Below are 15,723 nucleotides of genomic sequence, written 5' to 3' on the forward strand. Positions count from 1 at the left end.
TTCATTTGCCGGCTTTTCGCCTAAAAGGCACTCATGTGCTATATTTTATGTGCCCAGGTTTGCGTGTGTTTGACTGTGCGTGTGTGTGTGTGTGTGTGTGAGCGTGGTGTGTGCGGGCATAATTTATAGGCCTAGATACACACAAAAAACAAGCGGCAAAGCTTAACACCAAGAGTGAACGACGAGACAAATGCCTTTGAATTATATTAAATACTTGTAAGAAATACTTATGTTTATCTTCTTTCAGTCTCTAAGTTGACTATCGCAGGATATATATATATATATTAGATATATATTAAGTGAATTGGGAAGATGTGTTCATATGATAAACCTCGTATGCCTGCACAACAAATTGACTTTAGCTTTAGTATTCGGATACTTTTAAATCAGTTTCTTCTTCTACTTTATCTTTTGTTTTCATTTTTCTTTCTCTAGTTCCTTTCTACTCCACCTTTCTCTGCTTCTTCCTTCTGGAGCTGTACACTTCAAATTCTCATTATACTTTTAATGCACTTTCCCGCTACTTATATTTCTACTTTAACTTATAATTTTTCCGCTTTTCCTTCTACGTTTTCTGCTTCATATACTTTTACTTGTATTTCGACTTCTTATACTTTTAACTCAACTGAGATCGAAATTTACTAAGACTTTCAGGCTTCTTCTTCTACTTCGTCTTCCTTTTTTTTTTTTTATTTGAATTTTGTTTTTACTTCTATTTCACCTTCTGTTCTTCTTCTACTCAAAATCCTTCTACACCTTTAATTTCTCATTTTACTTTTATTTATACTTCTTATTCAACTTCGCCTTCCTCCTTTACTTCTGCCCTTCTTCTACTTCTTCCTTTTTTCCTATGATTTTTCTTTTTTTTTCCCTTTTTTACGTTACGTCTCCTACTACTTTCTCTTCTTCTTCCACTCATATTCCTCCTACACCCCGAATTTCTCATTCCACTTTCCTGTTGCTTCTATTTATATTTTACTTCTACTTCTTCTGCTTTTCCTTCCAATATTTATCCACCATCTACTTTTCCTTCTACTTCGACTTTTTTTTCTGAATTTAGCTCTGATTCTTGGCAGTTTCTTTTTCCCCTTCTTCTGTCTGTAGCCTACATTAGCTCAACTTTTCAATATTCTCTCCTGCGCAGTCTCCTTTCGTACAGGGTATAGCAACAACAAGAATAAGCGAATCTGTTGTGCTATAAATTGTGTGTGCCTCATTGATTTTTGTGCGGCTCTTGACTTGTGATTTTATTTAAAAGCGATTTTTATGTCTATTTTTCTTGGCAATTTCCCACTCTCTCTCTGCCTCTCTCTCTCTCTGTTGTTGAGGTTCAATTTACATGTGCCACGGTTTGTGGCATACAACCGACTGCCTTTGTGTAGTTGTAGCGATAAAAGGCAACAGCTTAAAGGAGCTCCCAGCGGCTCATCGACCATTAGCCGACTGTAAAGTTAACCTGAGCTGCTGCCGTCGCTGCTGCTGCTGCTGGGAAACTCTTTAACAAACTGGAGCTGGTGCCTGGCCGCGGGCGTAGCACAAGCTGAAAATGTTTGCGCGCCAGTAGGAAAAAGGCAGCTGGCAAGCAAAACAAACCCTGGGCCCGAGGCCGTGGCTGAGGCCAGGTCCTGGCACGGTTTATGCAAATGTCGATGCTTGTGTGTGTTCAGCACTTGTCCGAGTTGTAGATAGCAGCCGCCGGCGCCAGTCGGCTTGTTGCCGCATTTATTAGGTTAAAATATTTATATATTTTAAATAGGCAGCACAGAAAAGGAGCAGCAGGTCAGCAAAAAAAAAAAAATAGAAGGGGTTGCGTCTCGATATCGATTCGCCAAATCTATTTACGAAATTTAAATTGCTTCTTTACAGCTGCTGTAAAGCGTTCGCACAACATGAGAATCCTTTTTGGGGCTAACAAATTGCTGCGACAAGGACACGCATTTGCCATCAATCAATTTATTGCGCATACGCAGCGTTGACTACAGCCTCGCTCCTGCCGGTGCCTATTAATTGGACTATAAATTTAGTCAGCCCACAGAGCGACTGTCAGAGTTGACAGCTACATTTAAATGCACTGAACCGAGCTTCAAATCACATAGGTGGCATAATTAAGCCGCGGCTTGTTAACACGCCCCATAAACAAGACGGACAGCTAATGTGGCAGAGGCCGCTTTCGGAGCTGACAGAGCTGTTGAAAAATTGATGAGCTGCTGGGAGGAATGGGGGCAATGATAATATTAGATTGACATCATAAGACATCATAAATCCATGAAGATTTCCCGCCTTGCGGCGCTTTGAGTGGCTGTCAGTAAAAATTTATATATGTGGGGCAAAAAATATGATTGGCAAAGTAAAAATATCATTGATGCGGAAACTGTTCCGGTTCCCTCTCTCTGTCACTCGCCCTCTTTTCTGTTTTTTTTTTTTTTTTGCAATTTTTCAAATAAAAGTCAAGGAATTACCAAAGAGATTTCTAAATTGTCATAGATTTCGATTTAAATCAGTAAGGCAGTACGAAGTGTTTGAAAAATGACTTGGAATTCGTTTACATTCTTTTTAAGCCCCTGTGAGGGTATTATTATATTGTGAATAATTTTATGAGGTCATTGCAAACTATTCTCTCAATCTGAAAGCTATATTGATCAAATAAGCCATAGATTCGTCTTTTTGCTGTATGCAGAATATATGTTATGGTCAACCAGATCGAAATACTATATCATTTATTAACAAGTTTCCTTTTTATCAAGATATCTTTAACCAACCCACAAAAAACTACTGTCTGTATGTATGTGTGTGTGTGTCTGTGTGTAGACAAATATGTATCTATATAACAATGTATAAATAATCCAATAACCAAACGCAGACACATTTTACTGCCTGCTGCGAAGCAAATCTAATAAAAACCTACTTGTAAATAGAGCCCTTCTATGCGATTCTCATGAATTCAAGTTAGCCTTTCTGGCTTGCGTGCTTTGTTTATAAATATAACATTAACCATCTGTGGCTGACATCTAACGAAATTTATCTCTGCTCATACTCTAAATCCTTCACTTTCCAGATTTTACTCGAATTCGTTTTCTATTTATGTTGTTTGAGTGACATGTTTATATATTAACATATGGATATTCCGGGTAAGTGAACATTTACTTACGCATGTATTTATATTTAAACAATAAATGTTATTGCAATTGAGAGCTGAGCGAAAGCTGTCATTTCCAGCAATTTCATGTCAGCGCCAACATTTATAATGCAGCTCCCTGCCCAATTTCCCCCCCTCCCCCCTCCCCTTCCCTTTGACGGTACATAAACACACATTAAGCTGTTAAAAGCAAACATTCGAATGAAAAGCGAGCTGCCCAAAAAGCTGACCATAAATATTTATAAACTTTAAAGAGCCGCAACGAGTCGAAGTGCCAGAAAATCGATAACAGTGCTTAGGTTTCCAATGGGGAGGGGCAGGCCCGCCCACCTTGCAACACCTGCCAAAGGTAGGCGCCCGTCCAAAATCTCATCCCCAAGGGCGCAAGTGCTGTTGTCTATGCATATTTAAAATTCAATTTGAATTCACGCAGCCGGAAAATGCGTGTTAGCCGAACAAAAAAAAAACGAAAATCGAAGCTTAGCAATTACAGCAGCAGGACACGCGGGACAGTTTTGAATTTCCTGTGTATAATTACCTGTAATTTGTGTGAGCAATATTATCATAGAGTACTTGTAAAAATCTATTTATAGGCAATGCCTCGAAAGGGGAGAGAGTTAAAATCATGAGCTGCGTGCACAAAAGATTTGGCCCCAAAGGATGGTTATCCCTTTTTTGCCTTTACCTTAAATATTAGTCCAATTAGCTGCGCAGTCGGTTGTAATAATTAACTCGAAGTCTGCCAAATTCGTAGCCTGGCTTCGAGCTGCTCAACGTTGCGTATGCGCAATATTCACATTGCGGTTGACTTTGATGGGTGACTATGGGCGCGGGAGGGGAGGGGGATGATGACTGCGGACCCCAAACGAAGTCATATTTCATTAAAAATCAAGCAACATGTAGCATATGCCAGGTGAGGGGGGGAGGGGTAGGGGTAGCGGGTGCGGTGTCGCACCTGAGGCGCTGTTAATTTCCCCAGACACCTTGCAGCGCGTTTTTAGCCCATGTTGCAGCTTGTAAGAAGCTGCCGCCGCAAATGAAAATGGAAACAAATAAAGAATAAAACCCGAACGGGAATCAAAGAAAGTCGCAGCACAACCAGGGTCAACAAGGAGCCACAGCAGCGGGAGCAACAATAACAATTTGATTTCTGTTTGCTTGGCCGTTTCGTCAGTTTTGTCGGTTTTTGTTTGTTTGTTAGTCTGTGTTATTTGTTGTCCTGTTTGCGCTGCCCCGGCAATTTGCCTGGCGCGCCGAGCGAGACTATAAACACTGCTCTGGCTATTTAATTTACATTTAAATTTCTTGTCATGTTGCAGCTGCAGCACAAAGTTTTATTTTCTTACTTTTGTGGGTTCATTGGACACAGGATTCACAGGATTCACAGACAGGCTAATGACTCCATTTCAATTAGACATAATGCGCAGATATCTCGGGGGAACTCTAACGATTTATGCTTTTTAATTAGGTTTCCATTTTGAAAATCGGATTCGTTGCGGCGGGAGGGCGGGGCAGGGCGGGGCAGCGCAAGCATCAAATTCGTCTCGAATTTCAGTTTTATTTCATCTTCAATTACTTTTAATTATTCGCCATTTGTTTTCGTTCTTATACCCTGTAGCTGAAAAAGTTTCTTTTCAAATGTATAATGTGCTTTTTAAATTTATAAATTATTTACATTTAAATTATGTAAAGCTATATATATGCCCGATCAGTAGGAGGAGCTGAGTCGGTTTAGCCACGATTCGAGACTATATTTCAAATGAGAAATACAGAATTGAATTCTTTGTTATCTTTATATTTCCAAACAAGAAAAAACTATAATTATAGATTTGCTTCAATTTATTAGCGAGCAAAGATCATAAATTCAAAATTTTGATCCAGAATATTTCTCGCTTTGGAAAGTTCTTCTTAAAATTGTTGCTGATGTATACGTATATTTTATTATATTTATTTTTTGTATAAAGATATTTGTTAAGGTATACCATTAACTTGCTGGGCAGTATAGGGTATTGCCTAGTCCGGCACCTTCCACTGAGTCACTTTTTTGTGCTGTCCTCTGCCAACTTTTTAATACTTAATATGAAATAATTGTTCCACTACAGCTACAACAATATGCTTCGTGTGGCGTTGACTCGAATTCAATTTGAGAAGGACACCGAGTGCAAACACACAGGATATTCGGCGAACGCACTCGAGAATCGAAGGACGCGCGACTCCTGTTTATTTGTTTGTCTATCGACGTGTTTGTTTGTGTTGTAGTTGTTGTAGTTCTTGTTAGTAGCCAAATGGCTTTCAATTAAAATTGTATCCAAGCAGCAGTTGTCGATTTAATTAGTTTGCAAACTGACGTATGCTTATAAATAGCTACCTACAGGGTGTTCACCTAAAAACAGGGTGTGCCAATATTCTGGTGTGGCTTCAATTACAATCGGATTACGTTTTAAAGTTCTTTTTATTTCTTTTCTGCTTAGGGTGCTTTCAGCCTGGGTACAGGGTGCTTGCTGGTTGGTCACAGGGTGCCTTCAGGATTGTTACAGAGAGCAACACAGGGTGTTTAAAGGCCGCATTGGTTTGCTTACTATAGGTTAAATTGTTGTACTTGCCATTGTTTTTTTGTGCTTCTCTCAGTTTTTGATAATGGCGTGGCTACAGGCTGGTTACACTGCACACAAAGGACGAGCACAGGAGCCGTACAGGGTGCTTCGGCCTGAATAACATAGTTTAATGTGACTATTCTGTTTAATTGTAAAACTTTTATGAATAGATAGAATTCCTTTTACATACAGGGTGCCTGAGTGTAAACGGCGACATCACCCTTACATTAATGGCGACCACAGGGTGAAGGCTGACTGTACACAGGGTGCTTCAGCTTAAAAACTACACAAGTAACGACCACAGGGTTGCACCTATTCAGATCAATTGTAATGCATTTCAGCTACAGGGTGCATGCTGACAGCATACAGGGTGCTTCAGCTTATAAACTGCAGAGATAACGAACACAGGGTGTCCCAGAATGAACCTGTTAATTAGCGACATTTCATCAAGATCAATTGTACAGCTTTTCAACTACAGGGTGCCTGCTGACTGTACACAGGGTGCTTCAGCTTAAAAACTACACAAGTAACGACCACAGGGTTGCACCTATTCAGATCAATTGTAATGCATTTCAGCTACAGGGTGCATGCTGACAGCATACAGGGTGCTTCAGCCTATAAACTGCACAAATACCGATTACAGGGTGTCCCAGAATGAACTTGTTTATTAGCGACATTTCATCAAGATCAATTGTACAGCTTTTTAACTACAGGGTGCCTGCTGACTGCACACAGGGCGCTTCATTCCTGACACAGCTTCCTTATGTCCCACTTTTCAGCCTTCAGCTATTTTTGTGCACATTTCTAGCTGTGTAATTAACTTTTGCCACACTCAAACAAAAACAATACAATAAATACTTGTATACTATAGATAAATGGCCATTGGCTGGCAATTGTTGTCATCTAGTTGCCGTTGCTTTAGCTGTAGCTGTTGTCCTTGTGTTGTGTTCTGTGTCCTGTTCCTGTTCAGAATCCCGCCAGGACTCATGTTTGAGTCCAATTTCAGTTTCAGTTCTTTGTGCTTGCTGTTCGCCTCGCTGCGCATTAAATTGAGCTTAATTGGAAATTACAATCCAAGTGCCATTGTTGTTATTATATAGCAGCAAAAGCGCAATCACACACACACACACACACACACACAAACACACACAAACACACACTCACACACGCACACGCTGAGCGCACTTACATATGCATTACATAAACTGATTCTGTTGAACGCGGCTGCCTCTCATGTTAATATAATTAGTTTTGGTGTAAAATTATAAACGTCAACCGTTAGCATTAACACACATTACACACTCAAACACACACACACACACACATTCACACTTACACACATGTACGCATATTCGACCCTCACCGTAGCTTTAGCAGCTTAAGGGAGTAAAATGAGCAAGTTTTGTGGCCAAGCGCTCACACACACATATCCACAAACACACACACACACACATACATACAACAAGCACACATCGTGTCCTTTCCCCGCCTGCCTGTTGAGTCAATCTAAGCGGCTTTTGGAAACGATCGCCGCCCCCCGCCCCCGCAACCTCTTCCGCCTGCTGTCAGCTCGTGGCAATAGGGTAACCAAAGCCGCAGGCTATATCCGTTCAATATTTGTACAATTTCCTCTATATGCAAAGCAAAATATTTTGTTGACGTCCACCGTCAAACCAACTTTTCCCCTACCCCTTGCCACAGCGTACTTTAAGCCCAGCTGCTGATTATGAAAAATTTACATGCGTTGCTCGGTTTTGGGTTAGAGCGCATTTTTATACCCTTTTAGAAAGTGGAGTTATTCGAAATGTGTAATGGTTAGAAGGAGACGTCCTTAGACTCATAAAGTATATTTATATTTAGATTACTTGAGTATCAACAGATGAGTCGATATAATCATATCCTTCTGCCTGCCTGTCTGTTCCTCTGAGTTCTTGTCATGAACAATTTCATAGGTCAATCTTTTTCCTGGAGATAGTAAATATGTATGTCGATAGATAGTATATGTGACTATAATATAGAGGTGCCATAGGAACTATCGTTCGAAACTTAAAGTATTGTATAAAGCATTTCTTTATTTTTCTAGATATCTTGACCAAGCTTGGCATTCATCAGTTTTACTATGCTGCTTAGATATTAACAATCTCTTATCAAGACAACTTTACTTTCTCATAATCTCTTGAAGAAAGAATCGGTTGTAAAAAGTTCTTATGTTTTCCAAAATATGTTGTTTAAAATCGACAATTACGATCTTCCCTAAAATATCTCTCGATAAACTATATCATATAGCTTCTATAGAAACAATCGATCGGAAAAAAAGCTCCGCAAGGGTATTTCAACTTCGGTGTGTCAAAGTTATTAGTTCCTTTTTGATTATTTGGCGCTGAAAATAATGCTCAAATAACTGTAAAATTATTAAAATGACAGCGTAGATGTATTGTGTGCGCGTTGCTTTTTAATTATGCCGCGAGTAAATTACGTATACGCCGCATAGCACAGAGCAGCTAATGCGCCCAATTTCGAAGCTCAACTAAAGTTTCGACGTAGTCATCTATATTGTGTGGCATGCCACCCTGTGTGCACAGGGTGCCACAAAGTCTGCGAGCCGTAACACCTGCGCATTTTCACGCCGCTTTACGCCAAAAATTTTCCTAATTCTCTCAAGATGTTTTTTTTGTCTTGACGAGCGCACAAAAGTGCATTCAACTGTGCGTGAAAATGTTTCTGGGCGGCAACAACAATGCCCGAGGTGAGGCGCAGCGGGGCGTCGCTTCCCAAAGAGTTGTGAACAGACTTTTGAAGTTGCCACAAAATTGTGTTAACTTTTCAGTAAGTCACTTGATTATTAAGTCGCCCTGCGCCAGGAATGCGACAATGAAGGCAGCCGACCAGCCGCCCAGTCGCTCCGCCCTTCCCGCTCATTTGTCTTGACCTTGGCTTGATTTGGGACTTACCTACTGTTCGGGCTTAACGGTCGACGCGTTGAAAGTTGTCGACAGCGTTTAGCGCGTAATTGAGACAATTAAATTGACTTTGACAATGGACGAAGGTTGCCCAGAAAGGGAAACGCGGCAAATCAGAAGCAACTGAAATATAATAAATAATCCCGAACGAGGATAGCTTCAGACCCTTTTTATGCTCTCTTTAGAAATTGAATAGAAGTATATTTGTTTCGTATATGCCTAGGCTGCCAACTAGGTTTGATATCGAACAGGTTCGAGCTCGAACATCCTCTAAACGAGTAGTTTTCCTTATAAGTCGAACTTTAAATCAAATTAGTTGATCAAAAATGAGTTGAATAGAAACAAAATGATAACTATAATAAACTAGGTTCATGAACTGAACTGCTTTCTAATTTTGTGGGCCTTGCCATGATATCTTAATAATTAAGAAGAATCCTTTCAAACAGAGTATTTTCGAATCGGTTGCAATCGTTTGCAATATTCGCTCTCCTTTTTTTTTGGGAGTTGGGCTTACGCAAAGCGAAAACCTTCAAGTTGTAATTAAATTTTGGTAGCTTGCTTTGACTTGGCTTTTGCCGGGCGCGCAAATTGCTTTGCCTAAGCTCAGAATGCGGCACATGCAGCTGTTGCTGCCGCATATTGCACGCTGCCTGTTGCATAACTGAACACACAAGCGCTTGCCGTTGCTTAGTATGCATTGCATTTTCTGTCCCTTTGTGGCAGCTTAAGGATCTGCAAAGGATTTGCGGGTAAGGGGGGGGGGGGAGGCAAAGCCACAGTCGAGGCGGGCGACAAGTAGCGACTGATTTTATTATGCAGAAAGCGATGCACACACACGCACACACACACACACACACACACACACACACATGTGCACATGCCACAGATTTAAGTCCTGCCATGACAGTCCTGCTGCGTCTGTTTCCACCTCCCCCCCCCCCCTCGCTCTTGTCCCACGCGTAATTGGAGCGTAATGTGCTAAAGTGACAGTCACGTGAACTGCGTATAATTTGCTGCCTGTTTGTTGGTTGTTTGTGCCCCCCGCCCCCCACAACTGTTGCATATTTTATGAAGTGATTACATTTGCCATCGACTAACATTTCCACACCTGCCAGGTGCAGTTGCCGCAACTGAACGCGGCCTGCATGTAAATGAAACTCTTTGACATCCACGCAAATCATTTGGAGTTAGCGCTGAAAGGTAGCCGAGTGTTTGATTCGATGCAAGAATCTGTGAAATTATTACCTATAGAGTGCATAAATCAAATAATTACAATAGAAATATATTAATAAATAAATCAAAGCAATTTAGAGAGAAAACCTCGACTGAAATGTCATCAGGCAAGTGAATCGCTTCAGATTCTGTCAAAGTCATCTTTGAACTCTACATAGGCTTTTTATTTTGGAATTGGAAAAGCATGAAATTTGCCAAAGATTTAAAATTAAGGCTTTTACTAATTAAAAGCGTAAATTGAAAAAGTTAAGAAACAATTAATTTCTGTATATTTATTCATTTAGGTATAAATAATCTTTAGCTGCACAATCATAAAATAATTGAGGTTAATCATGATAAAAAGGCGATCGAACATGATGAAACTGTCAAACTTTAAATCCTAAATTATTAAAGTTCAAATAAAATTCAAAATAGTTAAAAAACATATTTACAAAATAATAATTTTTGAGATGCACAATCAAAAATAATTATTGCATAATAAAGTTGCTATCGCTTATGATGGGGATAAGGCAAAGCATTAAAATGATAAATATAATTGAAACCGTGTACATAAAATTACAAATTTTTGACTTCTTTCCTGATCTATATACTTTGACTCTCTGTGACAAATGTCGATGACTTTTATATTTTGCTTTACAAAATAAAAGTCATTGAATGATTTTATTTATATAAATATCTTAAATAATTGCTATTTTTATGCGAGTTTTATTAATCCCACGTAATTTGATTGATATTTTGGATTAATATTAAGCAAACGCAAAATAACAGTTAAAGTTGAATTTTGTCTTTTTAAATAAAAGTTGTAAGCGCGTCGTTTAATGGAATTCAGGAGAATTATAAGTCAACATTTTGATACTTTGATTGGTTTACGTTTTTTTGTTTTATTTTTTTTCAGAGAAACGCACTCTCGACTATAATATGCCTGTTTTTATTCAACTGGTAACTGTTGGAAATATATATAAATAACGAATTTTTTTCGTATGCAAATTTGTGTAGTGACTCGCATGTCCTTGTTTGCCTACAAAGTGGATGCAATGCGAGCTGCGTGCGTTTCCCATGTCAATGTGCATCCCCCCTCTCTCTCTCTCCCTCCTTCTCTCTCACTCTCTCATTTTGCATATATTTGTCGTTTTTTTTTTGCTGTTGTTCGCGTGGTCACAGTTGCAATTGAGCAAACATTTTTGTCGTTCAACCATCACGAAATTTATTTTAAAACTCGTTTCGATTTGGAATCAAAAGTTCCAACCTCGAATCAGCCTCTCTCCCAATTTTTCCTGGCGCAGCCTTTATCGCCGCTTATTTTGTTTAAAATTCCCAACTAAACATTTTTTGTACAATATTTTCTATTGAGCGTTGGGCATTCGGGCTCGGGTTTCGGTGTTGCCAACCTTTTTCAATTTTTGCTAATCCGGCAACACAAAAAAAATATAAAAAATTGTAGAAAAGGAAGAAATTACATTGAATTTGAGTACGCTGTGAGCTCTGCAGGAAATGTGAGCATTGGTTAACTGAATGCGTGGGCTGATGGGGGGATGGGTATGGTGGTAGGGGGAAGGGGGGAGGGTAGCTATTGGCACGCTGAAAAAATGGTATATATGCTTTTGATTTCATTTGGGTTTTTATAAAACTTTTTTTGGGAGTTTTATATTTTGCTCGCGCTCGTTTGTTTGTCAGCCACACGCTGAAAATTGCGGAAATCAGACAAAGATAAAAACGCTTTATAGATATATATGTTAAATGTGTGTGTGCGTGAGTGTGTGTAGGTGGTGTACTCAGGAATAATATTTTTATGAGCAAAACGGATTTTGTGACAGCTTAGCTTGGTTTATTGCATTCGATTGAAATTGTGTGCATTGTCTGGACTGTACGATTTCTATAATTTTCTTGAGCTTTGATTTTGGTTTTTCACTCTTCTTTGTATGAGGTGCTGGCGCTAAGCCGCTTAGCCAGCGTCAGCGTGCCGCATGTGTCTGATAAGTTTTTAATTGCCACGTCATGATGCAGCAGCAGACGCGGCTGACGCGGCAGAGGGTCGTGCCAGTTTTGACCCACAGTGCAAGAAGTGCTGCATCATCTTGAACTTGTAATTATGGGGCCTTGCAGACAAACAAAAATTCAATAAAAAAAAAATTACATTTGACATTGAAATTGATTTGTTTTGGCGGGACATTGAATTTATCTTAAGCGTTTCGGTTTCAGTTTCAGTTACGGTCTTCAGAGTTGTGTTTGTAGAATGTGAATGAGGAAAAAAAATGTGGTATATGTATAATATTGACAGATTTTTAAATTGAGTGCGAAATATTCTTCAGCTCGAGCAAACAAACAAACAAACAAACAGAGCAAAAGATAAATAGATAAATAGATAAACAGTTGGCAAAGCTCAAGAAGTGCCCCATCAAGTCATAGAGATGCCAATGACCATGCCATTGAGCCGATTTGAGCTGCGAAACGAACATCAAACAAACAGATCTGTTGGCTCCAACCAGTTGCAACAGGTCTGAAGATAGCGCCCAGACCGATGCGGCACAGTGTTGCCGGAGTTTGAGAGTAAAATAAAAGCTATATTGACTCAAAAAATATCTAGAAGTGAATAAACTTAATTAAAAATTAGCTAAAAGAGCGGCAAATATGTATGCTTATGTATCTATATTGACATATGATATAATGTGGCTAAATTTAGCCAACATAGCGCCATTAACTGATGCGGAACAGTGTTGCCGGAGAGAGTCAAAAAAGGCTATATTGACTCACAAAATGGCTAGAAGTGACTAAGCTTTATTACAAATTGTTGTAAAAGAGCGGCAAATATGCGTGGCCAAAAATTGTTAAAGTTAGCTAACATAGCGCCTTGACTGATGCGTAACAGTGTTGCCGGACAGAGTCAAAAAAGGCTATATTGACAACAAAAAATGGCTAGAAACTTATTTAAAGAGCTGCAAATATGCTTATGTAAATATATTGACACATGATTTTACTAAAAGTGGTTAAGAAATTTTCAAGTTAGTTAAAATATGCTTATAGAGCTGAAAATAGCTATATTGATACAAAAAATTTGCTACACTGGCTAAACAAATCAAAAAGTTAGCTCAAAATATGCTAAAAAGGTGCTTAAAGTTAGTTTAAAATATGCGTCAATTGACCTTTGTTCGTGTGGTCAAATTTGCAATTGAGCAAACATTTTTTCGTTCAATCATCACGAAATTTACTGTAAAATTTGTTTCGATTTGGAATCCAAAGTTCCAACCTCGAATCAATCTCTCTTAACCTCCAACCTCAAACCTATCCTTTATCAATCTGAATTTAATTTAAAATTCCCAACTAAACATTTTTGTATATTTTTTATTAAGCATTGGGAATTCAGCTCGGGTTTCGGGGCTGCCAACTTTTGCAATTGTTACATTTCAATTTCAATCAACGAAAAGTTAGTTTAAAATATGCTACAATTGCCAAACTGGCACGAAAAAAGTTGTAAAAAAAGTGACTAAACATATCTTAAATCGAACTACAAATATGTCAAAACCTATAAATAGACACTTTAAACATTTTGAACGCTAGCTAAAAATATGCTATAAAATTGATAGTGTGGCAAAAAACTAAAAAGGCTAAACAAAATTTAAGTTAGCTATAAATATGCTGAAGGTATAAATGATCAATATTGATCAAAATTTCCCTTTCGCTGTCTTTTACAAAACATTATTTGAAGATGCACAAACAATTATATATTGGCGCACATTTCACGCTGAATTTCTAGCTTTTCAGTTTTGGATGTAGCCATAATTTAGATTGAGTGGCAACACTGTTGCGGAAGGTGTCGTCGCGCTAAATGTTTTTGATGCAATCAAACAGAGCAACAACAACAAAATAGAAACTGAAACGCATATTTAATTAAGATTCCGGTTCGATAGCTCGAGTTCGTGTTCGGATCGAACGTGGCGCTTCTTGGCAATCGCTTGCTAATTTTTCTTATAAATAGCCACAGATATTTCAAAAACGCATAGCATAACGCAACACTCCACAGGCCCAGCCACAACTTGAGTCACAGAAATGGTAAGTTCAATTAAATTTTGGGAAATTTCCAGCTCAGAGCTAGATCAAAGACGCCTTTTCAATTGTCTGCAGTTTAATACCAAAACACAAGCCCACAACCTTGGCCTGATGCTGCTGCAGCAGCTGCTGCTGCTGCTGCTGCTTGTGGCAGCTGTCAGCGTGGATGCTGGAGCGTTGCGGCCGCGTCGCGATGTCTCACACCTGCCGCTGGAGTACCTGCCGCCTGTGGTGCTGCCGCCGCTGCCTAGTCGCGATTACCTGCCGCCCGTGGAGCAGCATGCGGCCAGCCTGGCGCACGTGTTGAACCCACCTCGTGATTATCTGCCACCTGTGGAGGCAGTGCAGCCGGGCAACGAGTACCTGCCGCCCGCGCCCCTCGAGCAGCTAAGCGAGTCAACAGCCACAACAACTAGCACCACAGAGCTGCCGACAACAGAGGCCGTGCCCACCACCAACCCCACCACGGAGCAGCCCGCAGCTGTGGAAACCGAAGCACCTGTTGTGGAGCCCGAAACGCACGAGGATATTGTGGAGCCAGCCGGCGTGCTGCACGCGGATGGCTATCATTATGCCGCGCCCGACATCATACCCGACCTGACGCCCACAACGGCGCCCGTCGAGGCCTATTTGCCGCCCCTCGATGACAATGCGGTCGTCGCCGAGGAGCTGCCCGAGAGCGAGGAATCCGCCGCTCTGCTGGACGATGGCTATCATTATCGCGCGATCCGGCGGTTGCGCTTCTAAGTGGACTCTACGCATTTTGTTAACCGGCATTTGTTGTTTATTTTTACACACGCACACGCACACGCTAACAGTAGCAAAGGCTTGCAATAAAGGAATTTTCTATTGATACGCAACACTCGCAAACAACTCAATTAGATGGAGAGAGAGAGAGAGAGAAGGGCTGCTGCCGATGGATATTTATGTGTGCGTTAGAACATTTCATTTGATATTGATGACAGGAAATTAGAAAAATGTTTTCATTCTGTTTGCCACACGACAAGGCAAAAGCACACAAAAAAAAAAGAATTATGGAAGCCTTTTTTTGGCATAGCGAGAGCTAAATACCCTTCTAATCAGAAGTGCATAGAGATTTCTTTCAGACTGATTGTGGCTATAGGAGCCATATAATATATGAGTCCGATCTTGTTTACTTGTAAGGAGCTTTATCTAACTAATAAGTCAAGATGCGTTGGGCACAAAAAAGTTGTTCAAACACAAGCTATATATAGTTACCATATATAGCTCCGATCTAGCCGACTTCGAAGTATGTATTGTAGTTAAAAATTTCATGACGATAGCCTCAAAACTGATAGACAGATGGACGGACATGTCTATATCAAACCGATTAGGATTATATACACTTTCTTCGGTCGCAACATCTGCACCGTTAAACATTTTGTGACAGCATCATAATAGGGTATAAAAACTCTTTCAGCGACATGCTCCATTTCTCATCATCATCGTCCTTTTTAGCGGCGTTCGCCGCCTTGCCGATGCCTCATCATTTCCGTCGTCCTTGCTTGTCCTTTCGCATGTGGCTTCACAATTGATTTGTCTTGCTGTTTGTTGTCCCTGCCTACACTTTGCAATCCTTGCGCTGTCACAGGGCGTCTGTGCCTGTGCGCCTTGTTGACACATCGTTGTCCTTTTTATTGTTGTTTTTTTCATTTTTATATTTTTATTGCCTCTCCCCCCGCCCGCATACACTTATTTTGATTAGGCAAGTTCAGAAGTTCTCGGCATTATGTCT

The 15,723-nt window shown here is 40.0% G+C and overlaps 1 protein-coding gene across 1 annotated transcript; it reads left to right on the forward strand.

Moving 5' to 3' along the window:
* The first annotated feature begins 13,706 nt into the window (after window positions 1–13,706).
* On the forward strand, window positions 13,707–14,789 carry LOC135431884 (uncharacterized). Its single transcript, XM_064687279.1, has 2 exons — window positions 13,707–13,970; window positions 14,043–14,789. Exons 1-2 carry the CDS (start codon window positions 13,968–13,970, stop codon window positions 14,712–14,714), a joined length of 675 nt encoding a protein of 224 aa, XP_064543349.1. The 5' UTR covers window positions 13,707–13,967; the 3' UTR covers window positions 14,715–14,789.
* The last annotated feature ends 934 nt before the right edge of the window (window positions 14,790–15,723 follow it).

This window comes from Drosophila montana, unplaced genomic scaffold, assembly GCF_035044405.1.
Source record: "Drosophila montana isolate Dmon_TW-CO22-7 unplaced genomic scaffold, ASM3504440v1 contig_1455_1, whole genome shotgun sequence".
Classification (NCBI taxonomy): domain Eukaryota; kingdom Metazoa; phylum Arthropoda; class Insecta; order Diptera; family Drosophilidae; genus Drosophila; species Drosophila montana.